Source organism: Babylonia areolata, chromosome 19 (genome assembly GCF_041734735.1).
Source record: "Babylonia areolata isolate BAREFJ2019XMU chromosome 19, ASM4173473v1, whole genome shotgun sequence".
Lineage (NCBI taxonomy): Eukaryota > Metazoa > Mollusca > Gastropoda > Neogastropoda > Buccinidae > Babylonia > Babylonia areolata.
This window is the reverse complement of record NC_134894.1, coordinates 62787531-62812033: the sequence shown is the minus strand read 5'-3', so window position 1 is coordinate 62812033 and position 24503 is coordinate 62787531. Positions and strand designations below refer to the sequence as shown.

Sequence of the window (24503 nt, the reverse complement as noted above, 5' to 3'; positions counted from 1 at the left end):
TTTCCTCATCTCTCTCTCTCTCTCTCTCTCTCTCTCTCTCTCTCTCTCTCTCTGTGTGTGTGTGTGTCTCCACTTTCTCTCCCTCTTACTTTCTCCCCTTCTCAATCTCCCCCCCCCCCCCCCGCCCCATCTCCCCTGTCGCTTCTGTCTCTCTCTCAATCTCTCTCTTACCCTAAACCCCACCCTCTCTCTTTCACACCACCCATCCCCTCTCTCAGCTTGCACGGAAGAATGCATTGCACGACGGTGGTGGAGATAACACAATGGATGATAAAACATCAATCATCAATGTGTGCTGCATCGAGGTCCGCTCTGTCGTGTCTCAGACATACAGTCTGCCTGCTGTAGCAGTTTGTCGTGTTGTTTTTTTGTTTGTGGTTTTTTTTTTCCTGAGGAGTGGCTTTTCTCTCTTCCTTCTCTCTTCCTTCTCCTCCTCTTCCTTCTCTTCTCCTCTTCCTTCTCTTCTCCTCCTCTTCCTTCTCTTCTCCTCCTCTTCCTTCTCTTCTCCTCCTTCTCTTCTTCCTTCTCCTCTCTTCCTTCTCCTCCTCTCTTCCTTCTCCTCCTCTTCCTTCTCTTCTCCTCCTCTTCCTTCTCCTCTCCTCCTTCTCTTCTCCTCCTCTTTCTTCTCCTCCTCTTCCTTCTCCTCCTCGTCATCTTTCTCCTCTTTCATTTTTCCTCTCTCTCTCTCTCTCTCTCTCTCTCTCTCTCACTCACCCTTCCTCCTTCCCGTCTTCCGCAGTCTATTTCACTCATTAGTTTTACCACTTCCCATTTTCTCCTTGCCTATCTCCTCCTCCCTCCCCCTCCCCTCCCCTCTCCCCCACCTCCCATCATCTTCCTTGTTTTCGTCCCACTCTCCACCTTTCTTTCCTGTTGTATTAGCGGCGTGCTGGGATCAACAGTGGATTCCCACAAGGTCCTCCGTGACGTCCACAGTTATTTCTCCCATCCTTGGCTGGTCGCCGTAGCGGCTGAGGGTCTGGGGGAGGATGATAAATCGTTGACATTAAGAGAGATGAAGAGACCTGGGAGATGCGTGGAGTGGGGTGTTTACGTACCCACGGTAGGTTGGGTGGGTAGTAAGCTGCATGGCGAGGAAAAATGAAAGTGGGGGAGGTCAAGGCTTTTATAATGATCGTCTGGGCGTGTCTTGTGGTATGACCGTGAGAATTCTGTTTTGTCGGCAGAGGTTTGCTGGACTGTCTGTTTGTGGTTACTGTCTGTTGTGAGTTATGTGTGTATGTGTGTTACGTGGCCTTGCAGGACTGTGTGTACAGCCTGTAGAGAATTGTCTGTTCCATTGTATACAGACTGTAGGGAATCGTCTGTTCGATTGTATACAGACTGTAGAGAATTGTCTGTTCGATTGTATACAGCCTGTGGAGAATTGTCTGTTCCATTGTATACAGCCTGTAGAGAATTGTCTGTTCCATTGTATACAGCACGTGGAGAATTGTCTGTTCCATTGTATACAGCCTGTAGAGAATTGTCTGTTCCATTGTATACAGCCTGTAGAGAATTGTCTGTTCCATTGTATACAGCCTGTAGATAATTGTCTGTTCCATTGTATACAGCATGTGGAGAATTGTCTGTTCCATTGTATACAGCATGTAGAGAATTGTCTGTTCCATTGTATACAGCCTGTAGAGAATTGTCTGTTCCATTGTATACAGCCTGTAGAGAATTGTCTGTTCCATTGTATACAGCATGTAGAGAATTGTCTGTTCGATTGTATACAGCATGTAGAGAATTGTCTGTTCCATTGTATACAGCATGTGGAGAATTGTCTGTTCCATTGTATACAGCATGTGGAGAATTGTCTGTTCCATTGTATACAGCCTGTGGAGAATTGTCTGTTCCATTGTATACAGCCTGTAGAGAATTGTCTGTTCCATTGTATACAGCCTGTAGATAATTGTCTGTTCCATTGTATACAGCATGTGGAGAATTGTCTGTTCCATTGAATACAGCCTGTAGAGAATTGTCTGTTCCATTGTATACAGCCTGTAGAGAATTGTCTGTTCCATTGTATACAGCATGTAGAGAATTGTCTGTTCCATTGTATACAGCATGTAGAGAATTGTCTGTTCCATTGTATACAGCCTGTAGAGAATTGTCTGTTCGATTGTGTAAAGCCTGTAGAGAATTGTCTGTTTTGTGTTTTGTATGGCTGCTTGAAGACTTTTTGTTTGTTTGTTTGTTTGTTTGATATAATTTCCACATGGTAGAATATGATGTGTTCATGAATGCTTTGGTTGAAATAACTGTATTGAAGTTTCTTATACTGGAAAGCGTTCTGATTCCTTCGTGGTAGGATCTGGATCGTGTATTTGTGTCTGTTGTCTGTGTGAGATAGAGATAAAAGAGAGAGCATTGGTATTTGCTTGTAAACGAAATGACTTTTTCCTTTGTCTGCTGCAACTGAAGAAAACATGATGCTTTGTGTGTGTGTGTGTCTGTGTGTGTGTGTGTGCATGCGTGTCTGTGCTTGCGTGTCTGTATGTGTGTGTGTGTGTGTGTGTGTGTGTGTGAAAGTACAAAGGAACGGAATATGGGTTTAGCATACCCATTATGTAAAGGACGTGACCTTTATTCTCTCGTGTTCTTTTCTTCTTCTTTTTTTTTTCTTTTCTTTTTTTCTTTTTTTTTTTTCACTGAAAACTGCGGAGTCGTTATTCTGTTACGATTTCCTGATGTGTGTCGCCACTGTATGCCTGACACAAAGGGAAGGGGGTATTGGGAGGGGAGAGGGGTAGGGGGTGGGGTGGGTGTAGAAATGAAGGAAGGAAAAGTAAAAGAGAGAAACAAAGAAGGATGAACAAAACGTGAATGGACAAAGAACAAAGAGAGGACCCATTTCAACTTCACCTTGCCTGACCTCGGTTCTTCACCTGACGTCCGTAACGATGTTGTCTGATAAATAATTAAATAAATGGTCATGATAATGATAATAATGATAAGAAGACGACGCCGATGACGACGACGAAGAAGAAGAAGAAACAACAACCACCACCAAACAAAAGATAAGACAGCCACAAAAGCGCGTACAAACAAACAGTCCATACATTTTTGTCGACCATTTCCCTAGAACTAAAGACACTGGCACCGTTTTGACAGAAATACAGACGGAGAGGGGTGAGGGCAGAAAAAAAAACAGGGAAGAAGAAGAAAGGAAAAAGAAAGAACCGCACGTTTAAAAAAAAAAAAAAAAGAAAGAAAGAAAGAAACGCCTCCTCCTGTTATTATTGGTCAGTGTGCTGTAAAACATAGATGTCAGTTTCCGCTTCGCATCGTCCCAGCCTCGAACACAAACTCGTTTGTTCAACGACGTCGATATTTTCGGCCAACTCCTCCCTCTCCTCTTCCTCCCTCTCCTCCTCTTCCTCCCCTCTCCTCCTCTCTTTCCCACCCTGCTACCCTCCTTTCTCCCACTGCCAGCTGTCTGCCAACCTGTGAGCATGTTTTGTCTGAACGTAGATCGGTCCGTGCTTCCGTGTACTCTCTCTCGGAATCGAATCCACCTCCCCCCCCCACCCTGCCGCCTCCCCCACCCCCACCCCCACCCCCACCATCCTCTCTCTTCCCAAAGCCAACCAATTTTCAGGAGCAACAAAATAGCAGAGAGGCTAGTGTTACCCTGCCAAAGACTGAAGGGTAATTACTTTGTGTGTGTGTGTGTGTGTTGTGTGTGTGCAGCCCCATGGAGAGAAAGGGGTTGGGGAGGGGGGGGGGGAGAAATATGGGGTAGAGTGAGAGAGACAGACAGACAGACAGACAAACAGATAGATGGGAGAGTAAGAGAGGTGGGTGGAGGAGACAGAGAAAGAGAGAGCAGAGAGAGAGAGAGAGATCAGTGGATTTTGTCGAACTAGGAAACCATTCTCAGGTGGCTGTCTTTCCACACCAAGACTGAGAGAAAGAAAGAGAGGGAGAGAGAGAGAGAGAGAAAATAAGTACAGGTGGATTGGAGGGGATGGGTGGGTGGGGGTGAAGTCCAGCCTAACTCTAAAAAAAGAACAGGTGGAATGGGGCTTTAGCTGGACCGTATGTTGTACAGTGTGTGTAACCAGTCCTTGACACAAGGTCCTTTCGCCACCCCCCGTGGCATCCTCTGGAAGGGAGAGGGAGGTGTGTGTGTGTGGTGGTTGTGGGGGGGAGGGGGTGTTGGGGGTAGGGCAGTATCGTTTGTTTTCTCAGTCCCCGCACTCAGAGCGCTGAATCAACACACGTCTCTCGCTCTCTCTCTTCTCCCGCGGCAGGTCATTAGACAGTCCGCGCTCAGTGGATTTCCTGATAGTGTTTGGACCCCTTTTGGCCACGGGGAGCGGGGCTCGGGCCCCAACAGCCACTTGAAGTGATTCAACGAGGATGATAATCCAGCCGTTAGAGGGGTTTGGAGGGGGGGGGGGTGAATGGGGGGGGGGGGGGGGGGGGGGGGGGCAGAGGGAGGGGCGAAGGGTGGGGGTGGGGGCAGTCCAACATTCCTTCAGTTCCACCATTATCGGAACGACAACTCGGCAATCAAGTGGACAGTTACTTAAACTGTGTTGTGTCCCCTAAGTGCACACCTGAGGCCTTGACGGAGGAACGGAAGAAAAGTGTGTTCTCAATGAATTCATTAATTAAGCCAACATTTTGACCAGAAAACTGAAGAGCCATGCCCCCCGGGGGGGCACATGAAATAAACGTTTTGCCTTGCCTTGCTGGTGACAGTGACATGTTATGGTGTACAGACTGCTTCGGTAAAAACGAAGGTTTGGAGAAGTGCATGTGTGATGATTGACTAATTGTTTTTTGTTGTTTCTTTGTGGCTAGTTCATTCAACCAGACGTGTTGGTCATGGTGAAGTTTTGTTGGATGTTTTACCCTGCTGGTTTGGTCGAATTTCGTATGCAGTCGTCGAACAGGGCTACCCTCTTATCTAAAATTAAGAAAATAAAATTAAATGTTAAAAAAAAAAAAGCATCGTCATTTTCAGGCCAGTTAGGTCAGATCTTAGAGGGGCGCTCACTGGCTGAGGAACGTCATTCACCCAATCGGAATCTATCTTGCAGTATTTGAACCATTGAAACCGAAACTCTCAACGTTTCTCAGCTGACATGCAGGTCACGGTGACCCACGATTCACATTTGATTTCAGTTTCTGGCGGTCCTCCTTCAAGCAAAGGAATGAAACGGTTAGTGTGTTAGCACCATCACCACCCTCCCCTCCCCTCTCCTCCACATACCTGTGTTTTCAACACGGCCATGGCAACAACGGACGTGAATGTTTAGCACCCGGGCTGTGACGAGCTGGGGTTCAAAGCCCGGAAACACATCTGACCAATCCAGTTCAAAGTGGGACGAACAGGACAGGCCTTTATCAGCGGAAAACTCGGTGGCCCTGTGTTTAGTTGTGAGAGGTTCGTTTTGATGTGAGCCCCCCACACAAGGGGAATTCTTGTCCATAGTAGTTGACGAAAACGTGTCAGTTTGCTAACATCTGATGGTGGGGAGGGCGAGGAGGGAGGCGGGGGCGGGGCGGGGGGGGGGGGGGTTCATTACTTTACAGACTACAGGAGTTGTCTGTGCCTGTGTGCTCACCCTGTTGAAGAAGAAGGTGAGGAAGAAACCCGACCCCATCAGCTTTCGTTCTTGAAGGTCAAGTCGTCCTGTTCGCTGCGGTCAACAAAACCCGTGTTTCTGCTTGGGCTTGTATTAGTTCACATGGGGTCGGAACATTGAAGGCTTTAAGAACGTGGAGGATCTGTTGCCGGTAGCGAACACTTGAGGCTAATTAACGGTTATTTAATGCCCGGGGCGTCAAGCACCCAGCCCGCGTGAGGCGATGAGGATGGCGGGATGGTGTGCGCGGCGTTTTATCTCCAGGTATCAAAAGGCTACAGAGCGGTTCTGTGCAAGTGGCGGTGTGTCGCTGATTAGAAAGAAATGCCCCCCCCCCTCCACTTTTTTTTTTTTTAGCAGATGCTACAGCTTGCATAACCATCATTTGTAAAGGAGTTCTGCAGCTTGACAAGTTTCATACAGACACTGTCTGTTTCCTCATCTTCCACGAGAGAGAGAGGGGGGAGAGAGGGGGGGGGGGAGAGAGGGGGAGAGGGAGAGGAGAGAGTCAGTAGAGGGAGACGGAGACAGGGGAGAGGGGGAGACGAAGAAGAAATCCTGTTCGTCTCTTCTGTCTCTTCTTCACTCTCTCTCTCTTGTCTCTCACTCACTCCATCCCTCCAACTACCCCCCTGTCGCTCCCAACCCCGCCAACACACACTCACACAAACACTCTCTCTCTCTCTCTCTCTCTCTCTCTCACACACACACACACACAAATATAACTGTCTTCCTTCAAGCAAAAATTATTACTCGCAAAATGTCTCTCTGCGCTGCGATTAAACTTTATTCAAGGAACATCCCCCCACCCCACCCCCCAAACTCCCAAGCCCCACCAGCTCCCAATCCCCTTACACGCCCGAACCAAAAACAAAACAAAAACAAACAAAAAAGACGAAAAATAAACAAACAAAAAAGAAAGAAAGGAGGGGAGGGGTGGGGGGGGGGGAGATAAAACAGAAAACACTTGCAAGTACCATATTCCACCACACCGGCAGTGACTTCTGATCCAACGAAGGCCCAGTTGTGAAGGTTGATAGCCATCTCTTTGACCACCATGTGGCCTTGTTACCGCCCCCCCCCTCCCCACCCCACCCCACACACACACACCCCACACCCCCCACTCCAGCTGCTCTCCTCAAAGCGCCCGTACTTTGGGATCATTCGCTAAAAGCTCTTTGGTCTGCTCCGTCCTTGTGTAGCAAGTACCATGCAGTTCTCTTCCCTCAGCAGCTGAGCTCTTGTGGCCCAGGTTTCGCTCTGAAGGAGATGTCTTCTCTCTCTGATCTGTGGCTCGACACGACCCCGGGTCTGATTATAAAGGTGTGTCTGAACACACTTGTTGGGAGCATGGGTGGCGGGGTGGGTGGAGGGTGTGTGAGGGTGGGTTTTGGGATGTCGGTTTTCATTAGATGGTGGTGGTGTTGTTAGTGAGGTGGTGTGGGCGTCTTTGTCTTTCTTGGTGTGTGTGTGTGTGTGTGAGTGTGTGTGTTCTTGGGGGTGTGGTGGTGGTGGTGGGTTGGCTTTGTTACCTGGTTTCCTTTGTCTTGTCTCTGTCTGTCTGTCTGTTTGTACAGTTATGTCTCTTTCTGTTTCAGCCATTGCCTGTTTTTTAGGAAAGCATATATGTGTGTATCTGTATGGCACACCCACACACACACACTCTCTCTCTCACACACACACACACACACACACACAGACGTAAGCAGGCACACACAAACGCACATGCACAAACATAAACACACACGCGCACGCACCCAAACTTAGTCATGTGAACACAAACACCTCCCTCCCCCCTCCATCCTCCCCCTCCCAACATGCACGCAGCGGGTAGAGAGAGAGAGGGGGGAGAGAGAGAGAGTGAGAGAGAGACATAGAGAGAGAGAAAGGGGGAAGACACAGAGAGAGGTGGGGGAGAGACAGAGAAAGAGAGAGGGACACAGAGAGAGAGGTGGGAGAGAGGGGGGGAGAGAGAGAGAGTGAGAGAGAGACATATAGAGAAAGGGGGGAGACAGAGAGAGAGGTGGGGGAGAGACAGAGAAAGAGAGGGGAGAGACAGAGAGAGAGGTGGGAGAGAGAGGGAGGGGGGGAGAGAGAGACATAGAGAGAAAGGGGGGAGACAGAGAGAGAGGTGGGGGAGAGACAGAGAAAGAGAGAGGGAGAGACAGAGAGAGAGGTGGGGGAGAGACAGAGAAAGGGAGAGACAGAGAGAGAGGTGGGAGAGAGAGAGATGGGAGAGGAAGAGAGAGAGAGAAGTAGAACAAGGCGCACTAACCAAACAACCGGAGAAGCCAATGATGCCACAATGTTGTTTCAGTTGCCTTCAGGTGTTGTCAGTAGGCGAGGAGGGGAGGGGGGGGGGGGGGTTCTTAAAAAAAGAAAGAAAAAAAGAATGTTAGAAATTTTAAAAAAAATTAAATATAAAAAAAACCAACCCACGGTGAAGACACAGGGAAGGTGCCCGTACCTCCACCCTCATCACCACCTTCCAGACCCACACGCGTATCCACGTTAACTTTGTCCTCAAAGTGAGACAAAGAGAGGAACGGAGACGAACAGAGGGAAGACAAAGGACAGAGAGGAAGGGGGGGGTGGGGGGTGGAAAGAGGAAACCACACGGCCACGACCTTGACCGGAAGTGTCAGAGAAGGTCAAGCGTGACACAATGATTGGACGAGAGAAGCAGCTTGGGAACCCAGTAAATTGGGAGGGAAGGAGAGAGAGAGAGATGGGAGGGTGGGGAGTGCTGATGCCGAACTAAACTTGTAGCTTTTCCCAGCAGGGTATTGGCTTCCCCCAGCTTCCCCCCCCCCCCCCCAATTCCTCCATCACCACCACCCCTCCTCAACCCCTACCCCCCCTCCGATCCTGGTACTTCCCTCCCTTTTCGTCCTCACTTCCCCCCCCCCCCCCACCCCTCCTTCCTCTTCCCCTCACGTGTAAGGTTTCTCCACACAATGCAATCAGGTGAGTTAATCAGGCGTTGAGGAGTCCTGTGAAGACAAGAGAGAAGGAGGTGGGGGGCAACACCTGACAAAACGGCATGCTGTGGGGGTGGGGTGGGGGTGGGGTGTCTGGTTGGTTCGGGAGGGAGGGAGGGAGAGCTTCTGGAGATTGTAGTCTTCTATTCATCATAATCCCTCCTCCTTTGCCTTCTGTTCCTTCCTTCCCTTGCTTTTTCCCCTGGTGTGTGTGTGTGTGTCCATTTCCTTTATTAATTTTCCTTTATCCCCGCCCCCGACCCCCGCAACATCTCCCTGATTTTATGTCAGTGTTGTTGTTTTTTCCCCCTTTCTTGTATCAACTTTCAGTTCCTCCCTTCTGTTCCTCCTTTTATCCCTCACAGTTCTTCAGTCTTCCCCCTCTCTCTCTCTCCCTCTCTCTCTCCCCCTCCCTCTCTCTCTCTCTCCCTTCTCTCTCTCCCCCTCCCTCTCTCTCTCTCCCCCTCTCTCTCTCCCCCTCCCTCTCTCTCTCCCCTCTCTCCCCCCCCTCTCTCTCCCCCTCTCTCTCCCCTCTCTCTCCTCCTCCCCCTCTCTCCCCCTCCCCCTCTCTCTCCCTCTCTCTGTCTCTCCCCCTCCCTCTCTCTCTCTCCCTCTCTCTCCCTCTATCCCATCCCCCTCTCTCTCTCACTCTCTCCCCCCTCTCTCTCCCTCTCTCTCTCTCCCCCTCTCCTCTCCCTCTCTCTCCCCCTCCCTCTCTCTCTCCCTCTCTCTCCCCCTCTCTCTCTCCCTGCCTTTTCTTCTTTCTGTTCAGTTCATCCATCCTTCCTCTTTTCATTTTTGTCTATCCCCCCCCCCCCCTTTTTTTTTCTTTCCATTCTCACTTCTTTCTTTCTTTCTTTCAGGGGGTTTCTGGGCTGGTGGGGTATAACACGTATAAAAGTGAGTGATGAGTCTGGATCTTGCTGGTCTGGCAGGCAGGGAGGGAGGGGGTGGGGTGAGGGGGGATAAGGGTGGGATGGGGGGAAATGGGCGTATGTGGGGGGTGGGGCATGGGTAGGGGTGGGTTGGGGGTAGCTGCACACGAGTGATTTCAGTACCTGGCAAGGGGAACTGGAGACAGAGGTGGCTGCACTGTGCAGCGTCAAGTGGAGTGTCGGCACTCATTGTGTTTGCTTGCCTTAGGTTTGTGCCCTGCCCTGCCCTGCCTTGTCTTGTCTTGGCTTGTCTTCACCCTGCCTCTCTGGTCCGTGATGCACGTGCACTGTGCTGGTGCTGAGGGGTGGTGGGTGGGTGGGAGAGCGGAGGGGAGGAGGAGGATTGGGGGGGGGGGGAGTGGGGTGGAGCCATTGTATGGACATTACTTGGTCTGCAAGGAGAAGGAAGTCCTTAGCTGGTTTTGACAGAGGACGTGTGTGTGTGTGTGTGGTAAGCCGTAAGTAGTTGTGACAGAGCCTTATTGATACATCTCTGTTTCTCTCAATCTCTATCTTCCATTCCCCCCTTGCGCCAATTACATCTCGCCATCTGATTGTTTTAGTCGCGGCTTAAAGGCATCCTGGAGAGTCGGTTGCACGTGCTCTGTGCACGTAGTTTTTTCTGGAGATTTTTTTCTTCTGTGTCTCCGTCTCTCGCTCTATCTCTCCCCTCTCCCTGTCACTCTATCTCGCCCCCCTCCCTCTCTCTCTGTCTCGCCCCCCTCCCTCTCTCTCTTTCAGTGTCTTTGTCTCAGTTTGTCTCAATCAATCAGTCTTATCTATCTGTCTACTTTTTTCTATCTATAGATCTGTCTCTCCACCCCCACACCTCCCTTCTCTCTCAGTGTATCATCCCCTCTCTCTGTCTCTCTCTCTTTGTGTGTGTGTGTGTGTGTGTGTGTGTCTTTCCACGTTTTCTTTTTCTTTTTCTCCTTTTTTTTGTGTGTCTGCAAACAGTCTTGAAAGGCTCCGAGATGATCCCCAGCACGTTGCTTTCTCCCATCATGCCTGTCTTCTTATGGAAACAGCCATTGTATTTCCATCATCGTTAATCTGCTTTTTTTTTTGGTTACTTGTTTTGCTTGCTTGTTGGTTTTCTTTCTTCTTCTGTTCTTTTTTTTTTTCCAATCGAGAGGAATGAATTTGACGTAGCGTCAAAGAATCTGCGGCTGTTTGCTATGCTCCGTGCCCGAATTGTCGAGGCTTGAGTTTCCAAGCTTGCGTGATGTGCAGCGTTGTAGGGAGGTTCGCCCTCAGCTACCCTGCGGAGAGGTACGAGGCGAAACGAACTGAACTTCATTTCAAGAGGGTACTTGGAATAAGCATCGGTGTTTTGCTTTTTTCTTCAACCTCCAGAGAGGAAAGCAGCAACGCAAATCCTAAAAAAAGAGAATGAAATAAAGTTAGTAAACACATGCACTTGAATTCCATGTATATATTGAAGAGGAGAAGAGAGACACACAGAGGTAGAGAGGGATGGGGAAGAGAGGCACACAGAGGTAGAGAGGGATGGGGAAGAGAGGCACACAGAGGTAGAGAGGGATGGGGAAGAGAGGCACACAGAGGAGAGGGATGGGAAGAGAGGCACACAGAGGAGAGGGATGGGGAAGAGAGGCACACAGAGGTAGAGAGGGATGGGGAAGAGAGGCACACAGAGGTAGAGAGGGATGGGGAAGAGAGGCACACAGAGGTAGAGAGGGATGGGGAAGAGAGACACACAGAGGTAGAGAGGGATGGGGAAGAGAGGCACACAGAGGTAGAGAGGGATGGGAGAGGTAGAGAGGGATGGGGAAGAGAGACACACAGAGGTAGAGAGGGATGGGGAAGAGAGGCACACAGAGGTAGAGAGGGATGGGGAAGAGAGGCACACATAGAGAGGGATGGGGAAGAGAGGCACACATAGAGAGGGATGGGGAAGAGAGGCACACAGAGGTAGAGAGGGATGGGGAAGAGAGGCACACAGAGGTAGAGAGGGATGGGGAAGAGAGACACACAGAGGTAGAGAGGGATGGGGAAGAGAGACACACAGAGGTAGAGAGGGATGGGGAAGAGAGGCACACAGAGGTAGAGAGGGATGGGGAAGAGAGACACACAGAGGTAGAGAGGGATGGGGAAGAGAGGCACACAGAGGTAGAGAGGGATGGGGAAGAGACACACAGAGGTAGGATGGGGAAGAGAGACACACAGAGGTAGAGAGGGATGGGGAAGAGACACACAGAGGTAGAAAGGGATGGGGAAGAGAGGCACACAGAGGTAGAAAGGGATGGGGAAGAGAGACACACAGAGGTAGAGAGGGATGGGGAAGAGAGACACACAGAGGAGAGGGATGGGGAAGAGGCACACAGAGGTAGAGAGGGATGGGGAAGAGAGGCACACAGAGGTAGAGAGGGATGGGGAAGAGAGGCACACAGAGGTAGAGAGGGATGGGGAAGAGAGGCACACAGAGGTAGAGAGGGATGGGGAATGAGTGCATTCCATGCGTGACTCTCGTGTTTTGTTGTGTGTGGGTTTTGTTGTTGTTGTTGTTGTTTGTTTTGTTTTTTTACTTTTTTTCTGACAATATATAATTTTTGTCCTCATTGTATCGTCCACACGCATTCCTGGATACAAACATGCCGTGAGACGAGACAGACTCTCTGTCTGTCTGTCTCTCTGTGTCTCTGTCTGTCTCTCTGTGTCTCTGTCTGTCTCTCTCTCTCATTCTCCCTGTGTATGTCTTTCGTCTGTCTCTCTCACGTGCCGTGTCCTGCTCTCTCTCTCTCTCTCTCTCTCTCTGTTGCTCTCTCTCTCACCCACCCACACATACACACATCACCCACCAACCCAACCACCCCCCACCCCTCCCCACACCCCACACACACACCCACAGTGGACACACAGACTGTTGTTCCAGCTGGCCTGACGGTCGCGTGTCAGGCAGGCAGTGCAGTGAGGTGAAGAGGGTGAGCGGGTACACACCGCGGTGACTGGTGGGGTGGGACACCCTGCACGCCTCACACCCTGCACACCACACTCACTTACCAGGCACTACAGGACAACAGCGGCAAGCCAGGGAGCGGGGTTGGGGAGGGGGGGCACTCTCCACACGCTGCACACGCGTGCATATGCACGCACACGGAGACACCGACACGTTCGTACGCACATACACAAACACACACTTATTCTTTAACACACAGAGACACAGACCCGTCAGCGCGCACATACGGGCAGACGTCTGCACAGACACACACACACACACGCACACTCACATGCACACAATGCACACGCACGCGCGCACAGAGAGATAGACGCACATGCACGCACACAAGCATGCACGCACTTACACACACACACACACACACACACACACACACACACACACACACACACACACACACACACACACACCATTGTGATGTATGCCAGTCAGATGGAAGTAAAAAACCTAAATTTCGACATTTGGAAATCGTTGGGTGTAGGGTAAATTAACTGCAAGATGGTTCACTTGCATATTTTGAACAGCATGGAAGCGCGCACGTGTGTGTGTGTGTGTATGTGTGTGTGTAGGTGTGCGTGTCCGTCTGTCTGTGCAGTATGAGAAGGTGAGTTTGTGCGTACGCGCGTGGACATGTGCGTGTACAGTGCGAAAGAGAGAGAGAGTCGAAGGGTAAAGAGATTGAGAGAGAGAGAGAGAGAGAGCATGTTAGCAATGTTATGTGCAAGTACCTGAATATACGTGCGAGAGTTGGGTGGGAGTAAGAGAGAGAGAGATAGCGTGTGTGTGTGTGTCTGTGTGTGTGTGTGTGTGCGCGTGCGTGCTTGCGTGCGTTCACTTGGAGGGAGAGTGCACATTTGTGTATTGGGTGTTGCTCCATCCACTCTCGGCAGTTCTTACGCAAGTGGCAAAGCTCCACGGAAGGGGTGGGCGGTGTAGGACTAGGGGCGGGCGGTGTAGGACTAGGGGTGAGGGTGTGAGGGCGACAGGAAGGGGTGGGCGTGAGGTGTTGGCGGCAGTGTCAACAGGGCGCCACCTGCTGGCCACGTTTTCCTTCACTTCCACTTCCGGGGTCAGTGCTTGGTTTAAATATTCTTTAACTGTTCAATAGTGCACACATGATTACAGTACAAACAAAGACAAAGAGAGTACGGACAAGCTTTAAAGCTTTCACTGTGCTCACACGCTTCAGTTTTAAAAACATGGTTAGTTCTTGATCATCATGGTGTACAACGGTCCTCACGTCGTGTTTTCGCCTTTTCCTGCTACTGTATAGGTAGGCACCCGTATGCCGTTGTCTGAAACGTTGCTCCTTCGTTTATGGCCTGAGTGAAGCGCATGGCAGTCACTTGTATGTCTGGCCAGGATTTCTTTCGTGGTATAATGAGTGAATGAAGCAGTTGTTCAATTATTGTCAGTTTGTTTGACTGACTGTCTTTTTACAGTATTTTGTTTATGTTTGTCTGTGTCACTGTGTATATACGTTTGTGTCTGTCTGTCTCCCTGTCTGCCCCCCCCCCCCCCCCCCCCCCCGCCCCCCTCTCTCTCTGTCTCTGTTTCTCTGTGTTTCTCTTTCTCCTTTCTGCCTCTGTCTCGCTCTCTGCCTTAAGCACGCGAGTGGGCACGCGCGCTCCTACACACACACACACACACACACACACACACACACACACACACAAACACACCACATATACTCTCTCTCTCCCTCCCTCCCTCCCTCCGTCTCCCTCTCTCTTTCCCTCTTTTCATCACTGTCTTTCTCTCACTGTCTCTCCCCACCCCACCCCTTTATTTAGTCCTTCCTCTCTCATCACCACCACCACCACCATCAACACCACCACCTGCACCACCAAAGCTAACCAGTCCTGTTATGTCCACCCCCCCAGACGAGGAGGGCCCCCCCCAGTGGTCACACCGGAAGACGGACATCAAGTCCCTGACCAGGACCGTCAACTCCTTTGTGGACCTCAAGTGTCCGGCCCGCGGCAACCCGTCTCCCAACATCACCTGGCTCAAGGACGGCCAGCCCCTCGTCCTGTCCTCCAGGAAGAAAAACGTGAGTGGTTGTACTGCTGTCTAGCTGATATACCATCAAGTTTAAAACAGAGTATCAGTATCAGTGGCTCAAGGAGGCGTCACTGCCTTCGGTCAAATCCATATACGCTACACCACATCTGCCAAGCAGATGCCAGGCCAGCAGCGTAACCCAACGCGCTTAGTCAGGCCTTGAGAAAAAAAAAAAGAAAAAAAAGAAGAAATGTACGATGAAAAAAAAGAGAAATGAAATGTATGATGGTCAGTCATGTCTGACTATGACCATCAGAACAGCAGAGGAGGTAACTGCTGTCCCGACTATCAGGGCTAGAATTTTATCATAGCGGACAGTGTCTTGCCCAAGTTACATACCCACTCTCTCGGCGTAGAGGGTTTTTAGGACAGTCGGCGTTGGGATGGTTCCCAAAGGCCAACTTGCCCCCAAGGCTGCAACATTAAGAGCCAGTGCTATCATACCTCTTAGTCATTGTCCTTCAGAAAAGACAAAGCTGAGAATGAATTCCCATTGTGATGGAGAAACCATTGATCATACAGCTCTCACTTTGCTGTTGGCCCAACTGTAAGGTTATGTCAATCTCAAAGCAGAGCTTTGGGTCCATAGTTGAAATACGATGAAGTTGAACAGAAAAACGTGTGGTGTTGCTGCTGCCGAGGTGAACGACGATAAAATGTAAAACGTGTGCCTGGTTAACATACAGCCCCTGAACACGAACGTATGGCTTTGAATGTCGTTGGCACTTCTTGTCATTTGTGTGTTAGTCATTCATTCATCCATTCAGATTGGCTTGTTAGGTACGCAAAGGTGTGTTGATTTCACACCTGTGGTTTTGATTTCTGGTTGCGTAAGATGTTTTTTAATGTATTTATTTATTTATTTACTTACTTATCTATTTATTTATGCAGTCGTTCGTTCATTCATTCATTCAGATAGTTAGCTAGTTAGTTACTTAGAGGTGTGTTGATTTTACACCTGTGGTTTTGATATCTGGCTGTTTGAGATGTTGCTGTTTTTTGTGTGTAATTATTTATTTAGTGATGTATCTGTTTCTTTATTCATTTATTTAGTTATTTAGTTAATTCTTTTTCATTCTTCTTTGTCTTCTTCTGCTTTTTCTTCATCGTCGTCTTCTTATTATTATTAGAATGGTTTGTGTTCAGTTCAAGGTGAAGGGCTTCAAGCTGACCATAGTGGATCTGCTGCCGAACGACAATGGTCAATACACGTGCGTCGTGTCCAACAAACATGGCGCCATCAACTGGACATACACCGTGGACGTCATGCGTGAGTCGGGGGTTCACTTCTTTTCCTCTCCACTGTGTGTGTGTGTAGGGGGAGGTGGGGGTTGAGGGGGGTGGTTGAGGGGATGGGTGGTGGTGGTGATTGTAGGTGTTTGTTTGTGTGTGTGTGTGTGTGTGCGTGTGTGAAATAGATAATAAATGCTGGAAAAGAGAAAGAAAAATAAGTGTTGGCTGTTACGCTAGGAGGGAAATATCCCTCCGTCCGCTCGTCTCTGTCTCTCTGTCTCTGTGTGCGTTCCTCTCTGTCTCTGTCTCTTTCTCTCTTTCTGTCTCCCCCTTGACACGGGCAGATAGCCTGGTTCAATTAATCTTCTTGGTCTTTGTTCCTATGTCTCTCTCTCTGTGTCTTCCTCTCACCCCTTCTCTCTGTCTCTCTGTCTCTCTCTTTTCTCTGTCTGTTTCCGTCTCACTGTCTGTGTGTGTGTCTCTAACCCCTTCTCTGTCTCTCTCTGTCTCTGTCTCTCCCTCTGTCTCTCTCTCTCTCTCTGTGTCTCTCTCTCTGTTTCCGTCTCACTGTCTCTCTGTGTGTCTCTCTCACCCCTTCTCTGTGTCTCTCTGTCTCTGTCTCTCTCTGTCTCTCTCTCTCTCTGTTTCCGTCTCACTGTCTCTCTGTGTGTCTCTCTCACCCCTTCTCTGTCTCTCTCTCTCTCTGTCTCTCTCTCTCTGTCTGTCTCTCTCTCTCTCTCTCTCTGTTTCCGTCTCACTGTCTCTCTATGTGTCTCTCTCACCCCTTCTCTGTCTCTCTCTCTCTATCTCTCTCTCTGTTTCCGTCTCACCGTCTCTCTGCCTGTCTCATTTTCTAGTCATTTCCTTACCCGTCTTTCTGCATCCACCCGACTATACATCGTGTCTGTCTGTCTGGTAGTAGGTACACCCGTCTGTCTATCTCTCTGTGATAACTCTAATCTACCAGAATTATTTTAACACTTGCACGGGAGCTGGCTTTTTAAATAATCATTAAACGAAACAAACGGAGGGAAAAAATCATATGAAGGAAACCCCCAACCAGCCAGGAAGCCGTGTTCGTCTGATCAGATACCATCCATTCCGTGTCCTGGTGCAATAATCTCTCTGTGCCCGTATCTTCTAGTGTCGTCATGGTGATAGTCCCTGCAGGTAAATGCCAGTGGGTGAGTGGCAGGGAGGATAGCATGAAATGAAAGCCTTCACTTATCTTCCCTTGTATTCACTTACTTCCCTTCCCTTCCCCCCCCCTCTCTCTCTCTCCCCCCCTCCCCTTGCCCCAACCGCTGCTTGTTTCTTTAGGAGAGAATATTAAGGTGATTAATCTGGCCTTTGAAATCTGATTTTCTTTTTAAGCCAGGCTTGTTTTTCTCTTCCCTTGGTTTGATATAAAAAATTTTAAAAAATAAAATAAAGTTTTCTGGTTTTCTCGAGTGTGGGGGTTGTCAGTTTGATGTACAGCGCGGTACGTAATCAGCGGTCTTCTTTGAAGTCCACAATGTAAGATGTGTGTGTCGCAATACTGCTCATAAACATGACAGACCCTTCAGATAACGTAATTACTCAATCTTCCATCAGCCGGAGTCTGGAACTCAGAAGAAATGTCACATCCTAAAGCATCCAGCACCTCACTCAATCTACTTGGTTGTGGGTCACAAGTTGTGGAGGTTTGTTCCAGTTCACGTCATCAAAGGAACGAAAATAGAACAAAAACAAAACAAAAAAAAGAAGAAAAAAGGGGGGAGGAGGTGTGTGTGTGTGGGGGGGTGGGGGGTGGGGGGTAGAAAGGAAACCATGGCTTTCTGGCATCCTTACTTCAGAACAACAAACGTTGAGGGCTGCGTGTCGGTTCTCCCCACTTCTGACCAGGTATCTTTCTGGCAGAAGACATCACTTGTAGTTCAGTGTTTGATGCACAATCCAGAGCCTTTCTGGTCCCTCGTACACAGATAGCAGCGGGATCCAAGTTCCAGGTTCAGATTCAGACTCTTTTTATCAGCCGATGGGTTTACCAAAAAAAAAAAACGATAATAGTCAAGTGTTCTGTCGCACGCACTCTGTTGTGCTTTGAACATTTCTGTCGCTGTTTGCTGGGAGTTCTTCACTTCCCGTTTGGTGGTTGGTTTGTGAATGTTTTGTTGGTGCTGTTGTTGGGTCGTTTGAGGTTTTTATCACCCTTTTCTTTCTTTTTAATCTATTTTTTTAAATTTTTTTTATCATTATTATTATTGTTGTTGTTGCTGTTTTTGTTTTGCTATTGTGTTTCTTTTTTCCTTCTGCTTTTTGATTTCCCTTGTATAATTTATATTTTTCTCTCTTCTTTCTTGTCGTCTTTTTATTTACCCCTGATGTCCTTTCATCTCCTCATCGTTTTGCTTTGCCTCCTCCTCCTCCTCCTTTTTCCTTTCGCGTGGGCATTGTCCTCCCCCCCCTCCCCCCCACACACACCCCTCCCACACACACCCCCCCACACACACACACCCCTCCCACACCCTCCCCCCACCCCCCCTTTCCTAACTCTCGTTCTTCATCCGTTTCCTCATCACCTTCATCTCCGTGGTCCTCTTCCTTCTCTCAGCCTATCTTGTGGGGAAGTGGGGAGTGTGAAGAAACACGTATATAATAATCAAGCACGGCAGTTATGTGAACCAATTATTTCATACCGTTACAGGACCCATACAACATATTATGAGCCAGTGATTTCTGGTCGTTGGTTTCAAGGCTGTTAAGACAGCTACGATCCCCGCCACCCCCCACCCCCAACCCCTCCCCAACCGTCCCAGGAGGTCTGTATCTTTACGGGGTGACGATGAAGGCCCAGGTGCTGACGGAAGGTGACCAGGGGGAGGTGATTTGCTTCCCAGACTGCCGCATAAAACTTGCAGAATGGATGGGAACTTTGACGCTATAAACTCTATCATAAGCACGAACCCGCTCCTGTGTCAAACTCCTGGGAGCCAATTGCGTTGCTCGGACGGAGAAGCCTAGTATGGTCGTAACCCGCTACTAACTGTGTGTAGTATGGAACTGACCAATGGTGTAGTTCGGTCAACGTTGGCATTTAGTCACGTGTAACTGTCAAATAGTTGGAACCAAGCAATGCAACTGACTCCTGGCAGCAGAGCAAAGAAGAAGAAAGATGGTCCTTAAATCAAGGCTGAGTCATTTTCTATGCACCTGTTTCACCTGCTTTTTGTGGTGAACTTTTTTTTTTCTGATCGTGGTTATTTTTTCTAAGTTTTTGTTTGTTCTCTCCCACCTCATGTTATTGCTTACTCATCTGCTGAAGTGTTTATTATTCATCAGGATAGAGTTATGCCTGAACTCTTTTTTTTTCTTTTTTTCTTTTAAAGCCTACATTATTTTAAGCGTTGGCATGGTTTTAGTCGTCTCTCTTGGAGTGAGTTTGCTTTGGGGTTCCCTTTCCTTCCTGCTCGGTTCCCGTTTCGCTGCTGGAATTTTCAAGGACAAAATAGGGATTTGGGGTGTCCTTGTTTTCTGTTCATGAATGTGACTTTTTTTTTCTTTTTCTTTTTTTATAAATGAAACCAGTTGTTCAAAAATTTGCTTTGGGGGGATATGTTTCTACTACTACTACTACTACTACTACTACTTGTTCTTCTTCCTCCTCCTCTCTTTTTTGTTTTCATTGTCCTTACACCATGCCCTCTATTCCCTTCTCCTTTCTTCCCCCGTTCCTCTTCTTACTTCTCCTCCTGTACTTTTCTCCTACTTCTTCTCTCTGCTGTGTTTCCTCCTGCTCCTCTTCGTCCTTCTGTTTCAGGTTGTTCTCCTGTGCTGTGTTCTGTTGTTCCGCTCTTCTCCTGTCTGTTTCCTCCCTCTTCGTCCTTCAAGTTGTTCTCCTGTGCTGTGTTCTATTGTTCCGCTCTTCTCCTATTTCCTCCCTCTTCGTCCTTCAAGTTGTTCTCCTGTGCTCTGTTCTATTGTTCCGCTCTTCTCCTGTCTGTTTCCTCCCTCTTCGTCCTTCAAGTTGTTCTCCTGTGCTCTGTTCTATTGTTCCGCTCTTCTCCTGTCTGTTTCCTTCCTCTTCGTCAGTTCTTCTTTCTTCTCTCTTTCTCACGTGCGGCATTCCCTTCCCACCCCTTCCACCGGTAACAGCACAGCACAGAGCGCGGGTGGCTAGGTGTGAAGAAATGGCACCCCTATAGTGATAAATAAGCCCGGCGGGACTTCTTGGTGGGGGAGGGGGGTAAGGAGGCCGAGAGGAGAAGAGCACAGCAGGGAGAAGAAGCTGGGAAGACGTCAGTTTTTTGCCCAGTTATCTTTAAAGAGGTGCTGATGTACGTCTCAAGGGGCTGACGAAAGGCGGATACAGAGGTGGTGGGGTGGGGGAGGGAGGAGAGGGGGTGGTGTGGTGTTGGAGAAAAGGGTAAGGGGGTTGTGGGGGTGGAGGGGGGTCTGGGGGGAGGGATGGGGGGGGGGAGGATGAGGAATGATTTGTGCAGTAGTGTGAAGTGGATGTATGAGTTGACGGTTAGTGAAGCGGGGTATCGTGTGCTTCACGTTTTTGTTTGTTTGTTGTTCGTTTGTTTTTCTTTTGTTTTGTTGTGCTGTTTTACGTTGTTGTTGTTGTTGTTTCTTCTGTGAGTGGTGGTGGTGGTGGTGGTGATGTTGATGATGATGATGATGATGATTGTATGTGTGTGTGTGTTGTTGTTGTTGTTGTTTTCACGTGTTCTTCTCAGTTATTTGTTCATCTGTGTTCGATGTTTTGTATTACGATTAATTTGTTTTGGTTTTATTTTCTATTGCTTTATTTCATTTCATTATATTTCATTTCATTTCATTTCATTTTATCCGTTCAGCAGTCGAGTCCGTGTTTTATCTTCATATTGAATTCTGCTCATTCATTCATCTGCTCTTTCATTTCATTTTTATGCACAATATTTATGGATTCAGATGAAGTCAAATGTTCTTTTGTTCACTCATTAAGGTGTCCATACTACAGTTTCCAAAATAAAATATATCCATGTATTCATTTTAAACACTGCACAAGTGAATTTATGCATTCGCTCATTCGCTCAAAACAATATGTCTTGCTTTGCTCATTTTATTCTTATTCTTTTTTGACTCACTTGTGTAAACAAAGTGAGTCTATGTTTTAACCCGGTGTTCGGTTGTCTGTGTGTGTGTCTGTGCGTCTGCGTGTCCTTGGTAAACTTTAACATTGACATTTTCTCTGCAAATACTTTGTCAGTTGACACCAAATTACGCATAAAAATAGGAAAAATTCAGTTCTTTCCAGTCATCTTGTTTAAAACAATATTGCACCTCTGGGATGGGCACAAAAAAATAAAGAATGAAGCCTAATTATATGCAAACTGCATTTACTGTTATATTTATATTTTTTGTATTCTCTAAACTTGGCACTTTGATCTGATATTCTGACCCAACAACAAGAGCAGTCATTATTATCATTTTCTGTTCAAACAGGAACTTCTTTTGCTCAGCATGGAAGTTTTATTTATTTTGCAAACGTTTTGGTGCAGATAGTAAAAAAGGGAAATTACTCTGTAATTAATGCTAGGGGACTTAACTTACTTTAAACCGATCTTTCTCATCTTAAACGTTACATTTTGAAATTATACTCAATACATAAAAAGCTTGGATTTTTTTCTTTTTTTTAAGTGTATCACAAGTGAGTCTTGAAGGCCTTGCCTTTCTTGTTTTTCTTATTCTTTTTTTTTTCTGTGGCTTATCTACATTCTTGGACCACCACTGCTTTATGTGTTTATTCCCCCAGTTAGCTCACAGCGTGTCTGGCTCTTCGTATTTATAGCTGTGATCCTTTTGTATATCCTCGTTCCAGGGCCCCTCCCAGAGCCCGGCAGGGGCCCGTGAACCATGACTCATTTGACATTGACACTGTGTCTTGGCTTACTTCGTTTGTAGTCTGTAACAATACAGGGTCCCTGGCTTGGGGCTTATTTCATATCCGTTACTCCTTCTGTTTATATGATACATCCGTGTTGCGGAGACCGCTTGGCAAGGCGCCTGCCTCTTCCACGGGAGAGTCATCGATTTGTTTGTTCGTTTGTTTATTCAGTTATCTGTTTGTTTGTTTGTTTATGTATTCATTTATAGATTTCGTTATTATATTATTCACATAAGTTAACAACGACCTTAGCTTCCGTTGCTTATAATGGTAAGTTCCGTTTATCCATGTTATGCCCCCCACACCATCTTTTTTTTTTTCAGAGCGTCTGTGCTGTAAGCCAATCATCCGAGTATTTTGTATGCTTACTTATGGATTTATTCTGTCATTCACTTAATGCCACTCACTTTTGCTTAGTCGTTAGTGTTCATGATTCATTCCGTTTATCCACATTCCGGGGCCCCCTCTGTTCAGAGCGCCTGAACCACAAGCCAGTCATCGAGTATTTTGTATGTTTATCTATGTATTTATTCTATCTTTCACTTAATTAACGCCTCTCGCTTTGCTTATTAATTAATATTCACGATTCATTCTGCTTATCCACGTTCCGGGGCCCCCTCTGTTCAGAGCGCCTGTCCCACAAACCAATCATCGAGGGGCCCAAGAACCTGACCGTGGCGGTGGGCGAGACAGCGGTGCTCACGTGCAAGATCGTCATCAGTGACCTTCACCCCCACCTCCAGTGGCTCCGCCACTACCAGATCAACGGGTCTTACGTGTCGGTGAACGGGGACCCGTACGTCACTGTCATACAGGTAAACACACTTGATTGGTTGATTGATGGGTTTAAAAAGAAAGCGTGTTGATTGTTGAATTTTAAAAGAATGGTATGAATGAAGGTGTGGATTTAGTGCTGTGTTGATTTTACAGCTGTGGTTTGGTTTCCTTGCTGTGTGGAGTTCTATATTTAATCCTTTTTTTTTTTTTTTTTTTTTTTTTTGTATGTTTGTCAGTCTATTTTATATTTACCTCAGTTTCGATCGAATCGTTATGTTTTGTTGTTGTTTTTCGTCGTCGACAGGTACATAAATGCAGAACTGTGAACTTGCTTCTGTCTGTCTGTCCATCTCTCTCCATCTCTCCGCTCCTCCCTTCCTCCTTCCCTCTCCCTGTCTCTCTCTCAGTCTCTCTCGCTTTTAATAGTGGAGGCCTATTTGTGTCCAGAAACGTTCGCGTTCAGAACGTGGTTCTAAAATTAGGCTGAGTGGGGAAAAAATGTATACACGAAATTTGGAAAATATTACACTAACTACAGGACAGTGCATGCTTTTACAATCTTGTAAAATGCAGTAATCTAGCCACGTTATAGGCATAAATTCATATCTATTGTACGATGTATCTGTTAATTTTGTCTGTTACGCTGTGTATCTTGATAATTATTGGAATATTCCCTCGTGTTTTTTAAGCATAATTTGTGTATTGTTATTGTGTCACTTACCATTTTTGTTGTTTGTTGTTTTCATAACGTGTGAAACTGAAACACTTTTGTGCTGGTTTCTTGTCCGCCGCAGGGAAAAGAGGTAAAAAATTTTGAGAACTTTGCCTGGTTGTCTAGCCGTAGATGTTGTTCGTGGGCCTGGGTGTGTTTACGTAGTGAAACGTCATCATTTCTATCATGACGTCATAATTCTATGACGTCAGTTTCGTTCTTTTTTTATGTGTCAGTAAATGTTTTGTTGTTTTTTTCTTTACGTGTGGCAGAAAAATGACAAGGAGAAAATGTCTATAATCTGCACGGGCTGTTTGTTTTCAATGTAGATGATCGGCGATGAGGCTTGTAGAACAACCACCTCCCTTCTCCCCCACCCTCTCCTTAATCCTTCCCCTACCGTTACTTTCTCCCAGCAATGATGGATGGTGTAGCACAAAGTCATTGTCTTCATAAACCCTGCTTTCTTGCCCGCCTTGATGCCAACCCCAAATTTGATGTTGTCTGTGAGTGGTATGTTGTCTGTGAGTGTCTTGAGTGTAGTCTGTGTGTGTGAGTGTCTTGTGTGTTGTCTGTGAGTGTCTGCTTTGTTGTCTGTGAGTGTCTGGTTTGTTGTCTGTGTTTGTCTGTGTTTTGAGGACTTTGTTGAAATCGTGTCTCCATCTTTGTGGTTCCTCCTGTCTGTTTTATATGCCCTGTCTCTGTCTCTTTCTGTCTCTGTCTCTCAGTCTATCTGTCTATCTCTTTAGAGAGCACGTGTGTTGTGTGCGTGTGTTGTTTGTGCAGATGCATGTAGCATGGACTACAGCATGTTCAGATCGGCTGTGGACCAATAACAAGTTCCACAAAGCGATGATGTATTAACAGCAGTGAAGAATATACTGGGTTGTTCTGATCATCGTTTTGTCGTTAGCGATTTGTCTGTTGTTATTTGTGCATGTGTGTTGTGTTGTAGTGTGTGTGTGTGTGTGTGTGTGTGTGTGTGTGTGTGTCTAACATTCCTCCCCCCCTCTCAAAATACTAACAAACATCTTGGTTTCGGTGTTTTACTGCAGCATTTGGTGCATAACGCAGTGTCAAGACTGACGTTTTTTTGCTATTGTTTTTATTGTTTGTTTGTTATTTTTTCACCAAATGAGATCGAAAAGAAATGTGTCATCATGTAAGGTAGTGGCAACAGATAGGCCAGGAAACCTCCCATATAGGTAAAGGCAGACAGGCCGAGCGGAGAGAGAGAGAGAGAGAAGAGAGAAAGAGAGAGAGAGAGAGAAGCAGTGGGTGGGCAGGAAGGAAGAACGATAACCCCC

General features: G+C 47.5%; 1 protein-coding gene across 1 annotated transcript in view; it reads left to right on the top strand.

The window, feature by feature from the left end:
• The window catches only part of LOC143294398 (fibroblast growth factor receptor 2-like), a 97974-nt gene that overhangs the window by 50860 nt on the left and 22611 nt on the right, over positions 1-24503 (top strand). The window contains exons 6-8 of the mRNA XM_076605873.1: positions 14380-14549; positions 15707-15830; positions 22335-22522. Of these exons, the coding sequence (XP_076461988.1) occupies positions 14380-14549; positions 15707-15830; positions 22335-22522 (482 nt within the window). The remainder of the gene's footprint in view (positions 1-14379; positions 14550-15706; positions 15831-22334; positions 22523-24503) is intronic.